This window comes from Oncorhynchus mykiss, chromosome 12 (assembly GCF_013265735.2).
Source record: "Oncorhynchus mykiss isolate Arlee chromosome 12, USDA_OmykA_1.1, whole genome shotgun sequence".
NCBI lineage: Eukaryota > Metazoa > Chordata > Actinopteri > Salmoniformes > Salmonidae > Oncorhynchus > Oncorhynchus mykiss.
Window position 1 is genome coordinate 68,424,760 of NC_048576.1, and position 16,321 is coordinate 68,441,080.

At 43.1% G+C, this 16,321-nt stretch overlaps 2 protein-coding genes across 5 annotated transcripts in view; one reads left to right on the forward strand and one right to left on the reverse strand.

Moving 5' to 3' along the window:
• The window catches only part of LOC110538949 (sterile alpha motif domain-containing protein 14), a 38,924-nt gene extending 26,091 nt beyond the window's left edge, over positions 1-12,833 (forward strand). The window contains exons 8-10 of the mRNA XM_036938167.1: positions 1,717-1,845; positions 3,865-4,020; positions 11,999-12,833. Of these exons, the coding sequence (XP_036794062.1) occupies positions 1,717-1,845; positions 3,865-4,020; positions 11,999-12,163 (450 nt within the window). The 3' untranslated portion in view covers positions 12,164-12,833. The remainder of the gene's footprint in view (positions 1-1,716; positions 1,846-3,864; positions 4,021-11,998) is intronic.
• Positions 12,834-15,164: 2,331 nt separating this feature from the next.
• The window catches only part of LOC110538129 (MAGUK p55 subfamily member 3), a 44,849-nt gene continuing 43,692 nt past the window's right edge, over positions 15,165-16,321 (reverse strand). For all 4 annotated transcript variants that reach the window (XM_036938168.1, XM_036938171.1, XM_036938170.1 and 1 more), the window contains one exon: positions 15,165-16,321. This exon is cut by the window's right edge and continues 1,120 nt beyond it. The gene's annotated coding sequence lies outside the window, so the exon portion shown is untranslated.

Genomic DNA, 16,321 nt, shown 5'->3' on the forward strand with positions numbered 1-16,321 from the left:
AGAGAAATGACAGTCCATCATTACTTTAAGACATGAAGGTCAGTCAATACGGAACATTTCAAGAACTTTGAACGTTTCTTCAAGTGCAGTTGCAGAAACGATCAAGCACTATGATGAAACTGGCTCTCATGAGGACTGCCACAGGAATGGAAGACCAGGCCAGAGTTACATCTGCTGCAGAGGATAAGTTCATTAGCATTACCAGCCTCAGAAATTGCAGCCCAAATAAATTCTTCACAGAGTTCAAGTAACAGACACATCTCAATGTCAACTGTTCAGGGGAGACTGTGAGGCCTTTGTGGTCGAATTGCGGCAAAGAAACCACTACTAAAGGACACCAATAAGAAGGAGAGATTTGCTTGGGTCAAGAAACACGAGCAATGGACATTAAACAGGTGGAAATCTGTCCTTTGGTCTGGAGTCCAAGTTGGAGATTTTTGATTCCACCCACCGTGTTTTCGTGAGTTGCGGCTTGTGGGTATTACGGATGATCTCTGCATGCGTATTTCCCACTGTAAAGCACGGAGGAGGGGTTATGGTGTGGGTGTGCTTTGCTGGTGACACTGTCAGTGATTTATTTAGAATTCAAGGCATACTTAACCAGCATGCTTACCAAAGCATTCTGCAGCGATACGCCATCCCATCTGGTTTGGGCTTAGTGGGACTATCATTTTTTTTTCAACAAGAGTATGACCGAACACACCTCCAGGCTGTGTAAGGGCTATTTGACCAAGAAGGAGAGTGATGGAGTGCTGCATCAGATGACCTGGCCTCCACAATCACCCGACTTCAACCCAATTGAGAGGGTTTGGGATGAGTTGGACCGCAGAGTGAAGGAAAAGAAGCCAACAAGTGCTCATTATATGACTGTTGGAAAAACATTCCAGGTGAAGCTGGTTGAGAGAATGCCAAGAGTGTGCAAAGCTGTCCAAGGCAAAGGGTGGCTACTTTGAAGAGTCTCAAATATAAAATATATTTTGATTTGATTAACACTTTTTTGGTTACTACATGATTCCTTATGTGTTATTTCATAGTTTTGATGTGTTCATTATTATTCTACAATGTAGAAAATAGTAAAAAATTAAGAAAAACCCTTGAATGAGTAGGTGTTCTAAAACTTTGGACCGGTAGTGTAGGGAACAGAGTGCCCTTTGGGACTCAACCCTAATAAGCATGGTGTCTGGAGAGGTGGCAGATACCCATGACTTTGCCTTCCTCCTCTGCACTGGAAATTTGGGCCCCTGCACTGTGGCTCTCAAGGGGGCTGTTATAGGGCTGTGTGTCGGTGTGAGTTTTTGTTGTGTGTGTGCATGCATATGTGTTTGCAGGGGCATCATTTGAGAGGGCAATTCATCCAAAATATGATGCTTATGTATTATTTTTCAGTGTTACTGCTGTGACCAAACATTTTATATTTCTAAGCAACAACTGTCTGAAAGTAAGGTTTACAAACAATGCATTAATATCCTACTATTGTCAGATGTAATTGATCTTGAACTGGACAAATCAATCGATCCAATGCTGTTTGACCACAGTGGTCACACTCAATAAAAATATCACTGTGCACTTGTACTTAATCCCAAAGTGTCAAAGAATACAGGAAACAATGTGGAGAAAACTGTATTTATTTATCATGATTGGATCATTTCTCTGCCCTCCCTCCCTCCCTCCCTCCCTCCCTCCCTCCCTCCCTCCCTCCCTCCCTCCCTCCCTTAGGAGTCTGCCCTGAGTGATGAGTTCTCACCGCCCCCCTGTAGTCCCCCTCACGCCTCGAGTGGGACCACAGCCGACTCGTCCTCCCGCTCCTCACAACGCTACCAGACCCTCTCCCAGTCCTCAGACGAGGTAAGGGGCTTCCTAATGCAGTTGTGGTGGTGGTAGTGGGCATTCTTTGCCTAGGACTAAATGGATCTAAACTCTATTTCATTATGATACCGTATATGAGACAGAGGGTTTGCCTGAGGTCTGGATCACTGTTCAGAGAGAGAATGCAAGATACTATTTTTGATTAAAGTAGCGTTCCACTCAAATATGTAATAGTGTACCAACAAAACTCTGAATTCTTCTTTAGTAAAATGTGTACCATTACCTGAAATAACCCCAACTGGACGTAGTTATGTCTTCTTGGTTACCTGTGGCAACTAGCTTACACTATTCATACTATAGCACACACTGCATTCAGTTAGAAGTTTCAAGCAGTTCACTTAGATCCATAACAGTAAGAGTGCAGAGTGTGTGGTCCTGGTGTTTTTAAAGCCTGAGTCTGGTGAGTGCTCTTGCTCTCTCAAAAACACTCTCTGGCCAGACGCTGTCAGACACGGCTGCACAGTGATTAGGGAATCAATTACCTCCGGTAAACTAGCTCTCTCTCTCTCCCGTCACATCTGATTTGGCTCAGCTTGTTGGAGGGGATATTGGGTTTTCAGAGGGGCTTTATGACTCTCTCCCTCTCATCTCCTTAAGCTGCCATTACAGAGGGATGCAGGATACACGTCAGACCTGGGTACAGATAGTATTTGCTTTTTTCCCCAAATACTTTAAACTGCACTTGATTGTGTGACGCATGCCTGGCGCAAAGGAACCAATGGAATAGTCTCCAAAGTGCGAACCCTGCCCATCTGCCACTCCGGAGGTGCGCTCAACTGGGTTTCCAATTGTGCCGAACATGTTCCTTTAGTTGCAATTTCGGTGGGGTGATTTCAGTGAACATTCTGAAATGTTACAGTGAAACATCAAACAGTAAAGAGTACTATGCCATTTCAGTGGCAATAATCAAACTGCAAATAACTTTCCTATTCCTGCTACATGTACAATAGTAGAATGCCACATTATTATTTGTAGTGGCAGTTTAGACCCAAAACAGACCACCTTCTCAGACATAAGATAATGTTACCTCATGTTCTCGGCTAACACTAAGCTAACATTAGCTAACAATCCAAATCTATTCCCCTTGTTTAACACACCTCAGGTTCACTCAATGAAACACTCAAAGCATTTAAAAGAAAAATAAATAGTATTTGAACCCAGGACTTAATCACACCTGGTTGGGTAAGCGTGTGAGAGTAGGTGTGTGTCCCAGTTGTTGGTGAGACGGAAAATCCCAACGGGGAATGTGCTGTTTTGCCTTCCAGCAGAGCACGTTACCTGAAGTAGCATGGTTGAAGTAATGGAACAGTGTTTGCATATGGTAGCCTAGGTCATGTAATCCACTTTCTATAAAACCTTTGGCTAATAATGTAAAATAGAGGGTCTCTCAAACCAACCACGTCCCATAGGAAAAGTCTGCCTGTATGTTGATATCATGTTTATTCAAGGCTAATAACATGAGGGAAAAGGGAGAAGATGCAGAGAGCGAGAGAGAGAGAGAGAGAGACCTCTCAGCCGGCTGCCTCTTCCATCACCCTGAGTTAATTTTAGCAGCGCTTCACTTCTTCCTGTGCTTCACCGCCGGTGGATAGACATTCTGAGAACACCTCAGTGTCTGGCAGACAGCCAACCTGACAGGACCCTGCTAGCCACCAGGCTAACAACACCAGACCAGCGGTTAGATCAGTTAAACAATGTTGTTTGTGTGCGCGTGCGTATGTGTGTGTGACTCAAGGGGGTCTAGACTATAGAGGCAGCTTTTTAAGTCAGTCAATGCAACCTGAAGATACATATCAGTGGGTGTAATACGTTCGCTGTGTGTCGCTGCACTGAGAGGCAAGGCTAAATTGTTTTGTGTTATGTTATTCATGACCACCAGGGGGCAGATTAACATGCTCTTCAGACTGCTAACTCACAAAAAGCTATTTTTCATATTAGGAAGCTGAAACAACGCAATTGTACTCGATTACTGAAGATCTTGGGCAACCTTCCTTCCAGCCTATAGATGAGCCGCTGTGCCTAGTGTCGTCGTGGAGCACCCAGCAGGTGTGCCAGTGGCTGAAGGGGTTGAACATGGAGCAGTACATCCCAGAGTTCACTGCCAGGGACATCGACGGGGAGCAGCTCCTCCTGATGGATGGCACCAAGCTCAAGGTGGGAGGATGTTTCAGGGAAGGAGAGGAGGAGAGTGAGGAGGATAGAAGGAAGGGGACTAAGTTCAAGGTGGGAGGAGAGGAGATGAGGGTAAATGGATGGAGAGGGTCAGAGAATAGAAGAGAGGCGAGGCGAGGAGAGGAATAAGAGCAGATGGATGGAGAGGATGGTACAGATGGTGAAAGGGGAGAAGCAGCCATGAGAGTGGAAGAGAAGTGACAACAAGATTAGAGGAGAGGGTAAGGTACAGAAGAGGGATGAGAGGAGGTGAGAAGATTAGAGGAGAGGGTAAGGTACAGGAGAGGGATGAGAGGAGGTGAGAAGATTAGATGAGAGGGTAAGGTACAGGAGAGGGATGAGAGGTGAGAAGATAAGAGGAGAGGGTAAGGTACAGGAGAGGGATGAAGGGAGGTGAGAATATAAGAGGAGAGGGTAAGGTACAGGAGAGGGATGAAGGGAGGTGAGTGGATGTAGGATCAAAGTAAAACATAGAGTATCTGACTCTCTGATTGAGCCACTCAAAAACACTCAAAACAACATGTAAACACCCACCAACAACAACATACAGATAGTCATTCTCTTTAAGCAGGATCTCACTGCCCTCTGCTGTTGAGAGGGACATCTTTCATGCCATCTGTGAACTACACTAAACAAAAACAAAAACATGAACGCAACATGCAACAATTTCTTCTTTTTTTTCTTAAAAAAAAAATGTGTACCCTTTTTTCTCCCCAATTTCATGGTGTCCAATTGTTGTAGTAGCTACTATCTTGTCTCATCGCTACAACTCCCGTACGGGCTCGGGAGAGACGAAGGTTGAAAGTCAAATGTCCTCCGATACACAACCCAACCTAGCCGCACTGCTTCTTAACACAGCGCGCATCCAACCTGGAAGCCAGCCGCACCAATGTGTCGGAGGAAACACAGTGCACCTGACAACCTTGGTTAGCGCGCACTGCGCCCGGCCCGCCACAAGAGTCGCTGGTGCGCGATGAGACAAGGACATCCCTACCGACCAAGCCCTCCCTAACCCGGACGACGCTAGGCCAATTGTGCGTCGCCCCATGGACCTCCCGGTCGCGGCCGGTTACGACAGAGCCTGGGCGCCACCCTGCAACGATTTCAAAGATTTTACTGAGTTACAGTCCATACAAGGAAATCAGTCAATTGAAATAAATTCATTAGGCCCTAATCTATGGATTTCACCTGCCTGGGAATACAGATATGCATCTGTTGAACACAGTTAAAATAGGTAGCGACATGGATCAGAAAACCAGTCAGTATCTGGTGTGACCACTATTTACCTCATGCAGCGTAACACATCTTCTTCGCATAGAGTTGATCAGGCTGTTGATTGTGGACTTTGGAATGTTGTCCCACTTCTCTTCAAATGGCTGAGCAAAGTTGCTGGATATTGGCGGGAGCTGAAACACATTGTCACACAAGTTGATCCGGAGCATCCCAAACATGCTCAATGGGTGACATGTCTGGTGAGTATGCAGGCCATGGAATGAGTCTGAAATTATCAGCTTGCAGATATTGTTTATAGATCATTGCAATATGGGGCAGTGCATTATCATTCTGAAACACGAGGTGATGGTGGTGGATGAATGGCACGGTAATCACGGTATCTCTGTTCATTCAAATTACCATCTATGAAATGCAATTTTGTTTGTTGTCTGTAGCTTATGCCTGCCCATACCATAACCTCACTGCCACCATGGGGCAGTCTGCTCACAACGTTGACAATCTCACACTGCTCGCCCACACGACGCCAAACAACACTGTCGGCCGTCTGCCCGGTACAGTCTAAACTGGGATTAATCCATGAAGAGCACACTTCTCCAGCGTGCCAGTGACCATCGAAGGTGAGCATTTGCCTACTGAAGTCGGTTACGATGCCAAACTGCAGTCAGGTCAAGACCCTGGGGAGGATGAAGAGCATGCAGATGAGCTTCCCTGAGATGGTGTGCATAAATTCTTTGGTTGTGCAAACCCACAGTTTTGTCAGCTGTCCAGGTGTCTGGTCTCAGAGGATCCCGCAGGTGAAGAAGCCAGATGTAGAGGTCCTGGGCTGGCTTGGTTACACGTGGTCTGCGGATGTGAGGCTGGTTGGATGTACTGCCAAATTCTCAAAAGTAACATTGGAAGTGGCTTATGGTAGAGAAATGAACATTCAATTCTCCGGCAATAGCTCTGGTGGACATTTATGCATGCCAATTGCACACTCCCTCAACATTTTAGTGGCATTGTGCTGTGTGACAAAACTTCTCATTTTAGAGTGGCCTTGTATTTCTCCTAGCACAAGGTGCACCTGTGCAATAATTATGTTGTTTAATCAGCTTATTGATATGCCACACATGTCAGGTGGATGGATTATATTGGCAAAGGAGAAATGCTCACTAACAGGGATGTCAACAAATTTGTGATTTTTTTTGTTGAGAGAAATAAGCTTTTAGTGCACACAGAAGATTTCTGGGATATTTTATTTCAGCTGATGACACGTGTTGTACATGTTGCATTTATATTTTTATTCACTAAGTACCTAAGGCCTAGATGGCGCCAGAGTACAAGGCTGACGTGTTAGCTATTCCTAACCAATTGTGTTTGTAACTTATTGTTTAACTTGTTTTGTACATAATGTTGCTGCTACCATCTCTTATGGCCGAAAATAACTTCTGGACATCAGAACTGTGATTACTCACCACGGACTGGCTGAATCCTTTTTTACCTTTAACGAGACCGGCGAGCCCGATGTGAATGATATACTGCTTTCCCGTGAACAGGCCCAGATCCCCGTCATTTGCGTGAAGAGAAGGCGGAGAAAAAGGGGCCAGAGAGTGGGGCTGCCTTCTGAGAATTCGTAGGTGATCGAATAAACCCCCACTTCCTTCCATTCTGCTAGCAAACGTGCAATTTTTGGAGAAAATAAACCGATGACCTACGCGGAAGATTAAACTACCAATGTGACATTCAAAACTGTAATATCTTATTCTTCACGGAGTTGTGGCTGACTGACGACATTATCAACATACAGTTGGCTGGTTATACACTGTATCGGCAGGATAGAACAGGGTCGTCTGGTAAGACAAGGGGCGGCAGACTGTGTATTTTTGTAAAAAAAACAGCAGGTGCACAATATCTAAGGAAGTCTCAAGGTTTTTCTCTCCTGAGGTAGAGTATGTCATGATAAGCTGTAGACCAAACTATCTACCTAGAGAGTTTTCATCTGTATTTTTCGTAGCATAGCACCACAGACCGATGCTGGCACTAAGACCGTACTCAATGAGCTGTATACTGCCATAAGCAAACAGGAAAACACTCACCCAGAGGCAACGCTCCTATTAGCCGGGGACTTTAATGCAGGAAAACTTATCAAATTTCTATCAGTATGTTAAATGTGTAACCAGAGGGAAAAAACTCTGGACCACCTTTACTCACACCTTTACTCACACACAGAGATACATACAAAGCTCTCCCTCACCCTCCATTTGGCAAATCTGACCAAAATTCTATCCTCCTGATTTGTGATCACAAGCAAAAATTAAAGCAGGAAGCACTAGTGACTTGCTCAATAAAAAAGTGGGCAGATGATGCAAATGCTAAGCTACAGGACTGTTTTGGTAGCACAGACTGGAATATGTTCCGGGATTCCTCCGATGGCAAGAGGAATACCTATGTAAGAATGCTGTTCATCGATTACAGCTCAGCATTTAACACTTTAGTGCCCTCCAAACTCGTCATTAAGCTCGAGACCCTCGAGACACACACAGCTCGAGACACACACACACACACACACACACACACACACACACACACACACACACACTCTCTTTCACACTCTTCATATGCTGCTGCTACTCTGTTTGTCTATCCTGATTGCCTAGCCACTTTTACCACAACCTATATGCAGTGGTGGAAAACGTACCCAATTGTCATACTTGAATAAAAGTATACAGTTGAAGTCGGAAGTTTACATACACTTAGGTTGGAGTCATTAAAACTCGTTTTTCAACCACTCCACAAATTTCTTGTTAACAAACTATAGTTTTGGCAAGTCAGTTAGGACATCTACTGTGCATGACACAAGTCATTTTTCCAGCAATTGTTTACAGGCAGAAAATTTAACTTATAATTCACTCTATCAGAATTCCGGTGGGTCAGAAGTTTACAAACACTAAGTTGACTGTGCTTTTAAACAGCTTGGAAAATTCCAGAAAATGATGTCGTTGCTTTAGAAGCTTCTGATAGGCTAATTGGCATAATTTGAGTCAATTGGAGGTGTACCTGTGAATGTATTTCAAGGCCTACCTTCAAACTCTGTGCCTCTTTGCTTGACATCATGGGAAAATCAAAATAAATCAGCCAAGACCTCAGAATTTGTTTTGTAGAACTCCACAAGTCTGATTCATCCTAGGGAGAAATTTTCAAACACCTGAAGATATCACGTTCATCTGTACAAACAATAGTACGCAAGTACAGTGCCTTGCGAAAGTATTCGGCCCCCTTGAACCTTGCGACCTTTTGCCACATTTCAGGCTTCAAACATAAAGATATAAAACTGTATTTTTTTGTGAAGAATCAACAATAATCGTACAGTAATCGCAGCAAAAGGTGGCGCTACAAAGTATTAACTTAAGGGGGCTGAATAATTTTGCACAGACAATTTTTTTGTTTTTGATTTGTTAAAAAAGTTTGAAATATCCAATAAATGTCCTTCCACTTCATGATTGTGTCCCACTTGTTGTCGATTCTTCACAAAAAAATACAGTTTTATATCTTTATGTTTGAAGCCTGAAATGTGGCAAAAGGTCGCAAAGTTCAAGGGGGCCGAATACTTTCGCAAGGCACTGTATAAACACCATGGGACCACGCAGCCGTCATACCGCTCAGGAAAGAGACGTGTTCTGTCTCCTCGAGATGAACGTACTTTGGTGCGAAAAGTGCAAATCAATCCCAGAACAACAGCAAAGGACCTTGTGAAGATGCTGGAGGAAACGGGTACAAAAGTATCTATATCCACAGTAAAACAAGTCCTATATCGACATAACATAAAAGGCAGCTCAGCAAGGAAGAAGCCACTGCTCCAAAACCGCCATAAAAAAGCCAGACAACGGTTTGCAACCACATGGGGAAAAAGATTGTACTTTTTGGAGAAATGTCCTCTTGTCTGATGAAACAAAAATAGAACTGTTTGGCCATAATGACCATTGTTATGTTTGCAGGAAAAGGGGGAGGCTTGCAAGCCAAAGAACACCATCCCAATCGTTAAGCATCATGTTGTGGGGGTACTTTGCTGCAGGAGGGACTGGTGCACTTCACAAAATAGATCTCAAGACATCAGTTAAAGCTTGGTCGCAAATGGATCTTCCAAATGGACAATGACCCCAAGCATACTGATCCTAACTGACCTAAGAGAGAATTTTTACGAGGATTATATGTCAGGAATTGTGAAAAACTGAGTCTAAATATATTTGGCAACGGTATATGTAAACTTCCGACTTCAACTGTAGATACCTTAATAAACAGTTACTCAAGTAAAAGTGAAAGTCAGCCAGTTTAAATACTACTTGAATAAAAGTATAAAAGTATTTGGTTTTGAATATATTTAAGTATTAAAAGTTCAAGTATAAATCATTCAAAATTCACAATATTAATCAAAACCAAATGTACAATTGAAGTCAAAATTACATACACCTTAGCCAAATACATTTAAACTCAGTTTTTCACAATTCCTGACATTTAATCCTTGTAAAAATGCACTGCTTTTAGGTCAGTTAGGATCACCATTTTATTTTAAGAATGTGATATGTCAGAATAATAGTAGAGAGAATTATTTATTTCAGCTGTTATTTCTTTCATCACATTCCCAGTGGGTCAGAAGTTTACATACACTCAATTAGTATTTGGTAGCATTGCCTTTAAATTGTTTAACTTGGGTCAAACGTTTCAGGTAGCCTTCCACAAGCGCATTTTGGCCCATTTCTCCTGACAGAGCTGGTGTAACTGAGTCAGGTTTGTAGGCCTCCTTGCTCGCATACGCTTTTTCAGTTCTGCCCATCAATTTACTATGGGATTGAGGTCAGGGCTTTGTGATGGCCACTCCAATACGTTGACTTTGCTGTCCTTAAGCCATTTTGCAACAACTTTGGAAGTATGCTTGGAGTCATTGTTCATTTGGAAGACCCATTTTCGACCTAGCTTTAACTTCTTGACTGATGTCTTGAGATGTTGCTTCAATATATCCACATTATTTTCCTGCCTCATGATGCCCTCTATTATGTGAAGTGCACCAGTCCCTCCTGCAACAAAGCACCCCCACAACATGATGCTGCCACCCCCGTGCTTCACTGTTGGGATGGTGCTCTTCTGCTTGCAAGCCTCCTGAAACGGTATTCGTCGTCGGGAAGATGAGGAATCATTGGACCAAAGCACAGCGTGGTACATGTTCATGCTTACTTTATTAAAACTGAACACTAATAACAAAATAACAAAGGGAATCACCGAAACAGTCCTGAAAGGTGCAAAACACTAAACAGAAATGAACTACCCACAAAAACCCTGTGGGAAAAAGCTACCTAAGTATGGTTCCCAATCAGAGACAACGATAGACAGCTGCCCCTGATTGAGAACCACACATGGCCAAAACAAAGAAATACAAAAACATAGAGAAAGGAACATAGAATGCCCACTCAAATCACACCCTGACCAAACCAAAATAGAGACATAAAAAGGTCAGGGCATGACACCTCCCCCTTTTTCCTCCAAACATAATGACGGTCATTATGGCTAAACAGTTCTGTTTCATCAGACCAGAGGACATTTCTCCAAAAAGTACGATCTTTCTCCCCATGTGCAGTTGCAAACCGTAGTATGGCTCTTTTTTAAATGTGGCTTTGGAGCAGTGGCTTCTTCCTTGCTGAGCGGCTTTTCAGCTTATGCCGATATAGGACTTGTTTTACTGTGGATATACGTACTTTTTACGTGTTTCCTCCAGCATCTTCAAGATCTTTTGCTGCTGTTCTGGGATTGATTTGCACTTTTCGCACCAAAGTACGTTCATCTCTAGGAGACAGAACGTGTCTCCTTCCTGAGCGGTATGACGGCTGCGTGGTCCCATGGTATTTATACTTGCGTACTATTGTTTGTACAGATGAACGTGTTATCTTCAGGCATTTGGAAATTGCTGCCAAGGATGAACCAGACTTGTGGAGGTCTAAATTATTTTCTGAGGTCTCGGCTGATTTTCTTTTGATTTTCCCATGATGTCAAGCAAAGAGGCACTGAGTTTGAAGGTAGGCCTTGAAGTACATCCACAGGTACACCTCCAATTGACTGATTTAGCCTATCAGAAGCTTCTAAAGCCGTGGCATCATTTTCTGGAATTTTCCAAGCTGTTTAAGGGCACAGTCAATTTAGTTTATGTAAACTTCTGACCCACTGGAATTGTGATACAGTGAATTATAAGTGAAATAAACTGTCTGTAAACAATTGCTGGAAAAATGACTTGTGTCATGCACAAAGTAGATGTCCCAACCGACTTGCCAAAACTATAGTTTGTTAACAAGAAATGGTGGTTGAAAAACGAGATTTAATGACTCCAACCTAAGTGTATGTAATCTTCCGACTTCAACTGTATTTGTCACATGCACCGAAGAAAACAGGTGCAGACCTTACTGTGAAATGCTTACTTACAAACCCTTATTAAACAACAATGCAGTTAAGAAAAATCGAGTTAAGAAAATATTGACTAAATACACTTAAGTAACACAATAAAATAACAATAACGAGGCTACAGTAAGGTGCTCCAATCCTCGTTATACCTTTTTTTAGGTAACAAAATATTTTTCATTGTTAACTCTGCATTGTTGGGAAAGGGCTCCTAAGTAAGCATTTGATGGCACAGTCTACACCTTTTGTATTCGGCACATGTGACAAATAACATTTGATTTGATATTTTATTATATTTTATTATCAGGGTTTGGGAGTGAACAGTTCCACGGACCGCAGTGCACTGAAAAGGCGGATCAAAGACATTCACGCAGCAGCGGAAAAGGAGCGCAAGGCCCTGGACAAACTGGAACGCCAGAAAGAGAAGCAGCGCAAAAAGGAACAGGAGCTACGCAAGCTAAACACAAGCTAGAGATAACCACCAGATGGCGCTAAATCACCACAGAAATACTCCTGACTAGAAACTGGTGTTGGTGCACATCTCCAACTTCCACATTATCATGATAGCATTGATGCTAAGTGGAGTTTTGTGCAAAAAGTTGGAATTTGCTCATAGACTTTCGTACTGTACCTCTGGTTTGGATGTGAGTCTTTGAACCCTGCGATGGGCGGGACAGTGTGTTGTCTATCACTGACACATGAATAATAACAGAATGAAAGCTCCATGCTCTTCTTGTCAAATGGATTTATTTTAGACCAAGATCGGAAGCCCAAAGTGGGCATGTGAGAGGTGGGTCGCGAGTTATGAGAATACATCTACAGTCACACACTATTTATTCTTAATTTGGGTAGTTGGAGGACAATTGGGTCACGGCAGGACTGTCAATTTCTAATTTGGGTCCCGAGGTGAAAAAGCTTAAGAACTGTTTTGGACCAATCAATCAGTGGTTGACGCAACATGATAGTCCCGCCCATATTGGGGTTCAGTTGTCTCATTCTTCCTGGCTATGAAACATGTGTTGTTCTTTGTCAGTCATCAAGGTTATCCTCCCTTGTGGAAAAAAAGCGGACTAATCATTTGTCACTGGAATTGAATATGTGTTATAAACTCAGCAAAAAAATAAACGTCCTCTCACTGTCAACTGCGTTTATTTTCAGCAAACTTGACATGTGTAAATATTTGAATGACCATAAGATTCAACAACTGAGACACGAACTGAACAAGTTCCACAGACATGTGACTAACAGAAATGGAATAATGTGTCCCTGAACAAAGGGGGGTCAAAATCAAAAGTAATAGTCAGTATCTGGCGTGGCCACCAGCTGCATTAAGTACTGCAGTTCATCTCCTCCTCATGGACTGCACCAGATTTGCCAGTTCTTGCTGTGAGATGTTACTCCACTCTTCCACCAAAGAAATCACGCACAGAACGAGCAGTATGGCTGGTGGCATTGTCAGTCCCACAAGCCATCATGTCAGGATGAGCACCACATGAGGGAGTAGGATGTCTTCCCTGTAACACACAGCATTGGGATTGCCCGCAATGACAACAAGCTCAGTCTGATGATGCTGTGACACACCACCTCAGACCATGACGGACCCTCCACCTCCAAATCGATCCTGCTCCAGAGTACAGGCCTCGGTGTAACGCTCATTCCTTCGATGATAAACGTGAATCCGACCATCACCCCTGGTGAGACAAAACTGCGACTCGTCATTGAAGAGCACTTTTTGCCAGTCCTGTCTGGTCCAGCAATGGTGGGTTTGTGCCCATAGGCAACGTTGTTGCCGGTGACGTCTGGTGAGGACCTGCCTTATAACAGGCCTACAAGCCCTCAGTCCAGCCTCTCTCAGCATATTGCGGACAGTCTGAGCACTGATGGAGGGATTGTGCATTCCTGGTGTAACTCAGGCAGTTGTTGTTGCCATCCTATACTTGTCCCGCAGGTGTGATGGTTGGATGTACCGATCCTGTGCAGGTGTTGTTACACGTGGTCTGCCACTGTGAGGACTGTCTCAGGCGTCTCACAGTACGGACATTGCAATTTATTGCCCTGGCCACATCTACAGTCCTCATGCCTCCTTGCAGCATGCCTAAGGCACGTTCACGCAGATGAGCAGAGACCCTGGGCATCTTTCTTTTGGTGTTTTTTTAGAGTCAGTAGAAAGGCCTCTTTAGTGTCCTAAGTTTTCATAACTGTGACCTTAATTGGCTACCGTCTGTAAGCGGTGTTTAAACCCTTTACAATGAAGATCTGTGAAGTTCTTTGGATTTTTACGAATTATCTTTGAAAGACGGGGTCCATGACTGAGGGGCGTTTCTTTATTTGCTGAGTTTGTGACTTCTACACACAATCAAACCATTGACAAAGTCATGCTTTTCCCATAGCTTTTGACCATACACACAAACAGTACACTAGCAAATTACACACTATGAAAACCTTACCATGGTCTGAGTTATTATAGAAAGAATATAATTACAGAAATTGGCATTTATTTATTTTTTACAAAGAATATAATCACAGAATTCATTTTTTTTTTTTAAATACTCATAACCACAAGCCAGTAACACACAACCACATTCATATTGTAGTATGCATCAATACTCTGTCAGTGGACAGGAGTAAAACTTGAAGTAACAGGAAGATTTGTCCAAGACATTGTCAAGATAAGATGCTGATGAAACAGATGTGATTTTTGAGCATATTTGTATATACTGTATGTTTGTGGCGTACGTGCATGTTTGTGGCGTATGATGTACTGTCTGTTTATGTGTGTGAAACTGTGCATATGTGCTATCTGAGGTCATTGTTTTGGTAATGACTGTATGGGGATGGGACTGGCTCTCCTGAAAGGAGTCTTCTGAGGAGGCCACTTTAGAATTCTGGCTGTTGTCAATCTTTTGTCTACTCTCACGTTACACCAATCGTCATCTTAGCTGTTTTTGTCTTGAGAGTCTCCAACTTTTTGGATCCTCCTGGAACAAGAGAAGAATGGCACCAATAATCTTTGGAGGATTCAGGGCCCCGTATAAGGACTGATGCTGGGACATGCTATCCAAACCGTACCCCCATTTTGCCCAGTTTTCACACTGAATTCATGGACTGGTTCATGACATGGATATTAGCTCCAGGTTTTACACACACAAGGTCTTTAGGACTCACTTCTTGATTTCCATCCTCCCAGGATGCTGTGACTTCATTTATTTTCAACTCCTGTGTCAAATGGAAATGTGTAATAAATATGGTTTAGAATGCAGAATGCATGTCAGCACTCCCAAACTTCTGCTGCTACTGGTCTCTCATCTCTGGTCTCTCAGTTCAACATGTGAGCTGATTCACACTCGGTTTGTACAACTGATATGCAACACATCTGACACATCGGGGGTATGGTTAGAACCCTAACCCAACTCAAAATGGCAATTTAGTCCAACTCAAAACGGGTAGGATTTGACGATAACAAAACGTACACACTTGGTTCATCTGGTTTTACTATGGCACTTTATACATGTCACATTACAAAGTCAACATTCGGGGTTTCTTGGTTTACATAGCACAGTAAAAGATTAAGAACACATTGCATGTTAAAAAGAGAACCGGATTAGAATTGGTGGAAAGGAGGATCTGTTGATAGTTTATCAGTTCTCCACAATGAAACAAGACTTGAAGTCCACGCACACATACACACACACACGCACGAAACCACCCACACCCACACACAAAGAAAGAGCACAGAGCTATGATGCCTCTACTCAAAGATCACCAGAGGCTCAGAGCGACAGAGCCAATATACAGACTGAGAACAGGTGGGGTTTCACAAAACCTTTCTGACTGCTTCAGTCAAGTAACAACAGTTTGACTAGCGCGAGTCATTGTTTATTTCTTGTGTATTACCTTGTAACCTTGAACTGGCTTCTAACATTGTTTCTGTAAACACCAAGGTAACGTAAAAGAAACACGTCACATCTGTGTGTATTTATAATGACGGCTTGAACCCACAATCACACTTGGAGCAGGCCAACCCACAATCACACTTGGAGCAGGCCAACCCACAATCACACTTGGAGCAGGCCAACCCACAATCACACTTGGAGCAGGCCAACCCGCAATCACACTTGGATGAGTCCATATCCCACTAATCCCAGAGTCCTCACCTGTAGATAAATTCTCATACAGAACAATTTAACAAGGACCCTGATTGTCAAGATGGACCATAGAACACCCCCCTCCCCAAAACCCTATTACCCACACTGCACCTGCATCTTTAAACGTGTCTGATGTCAGCTATACAACGGGCATTCCTGTGTACACAAAAAGGAGCATAGCATGTTTTAGTGCACTTGTGTGTGTACATGACATCCACACACCCAGTGTCTCAGAACTGAAGTAATTCACACCTACTGTAGATTAGACCGGATTAGACACTTAGGGTCGAAGTTCAACAGGTTGCATTGAAGTGCTTTGAGCTCGTTCGTTGGCACGGTAGGATTTGCATGTGCAATATTTACATCTGCGATTAAATAATTCAACTGTCGTGCACTTCCTCAAAACACATCCAAGTCATAAAATAATTGATCAAAAAAAGCATAATGAAATAATATTCTATTTCACATTCCATGTTTCTGTACCG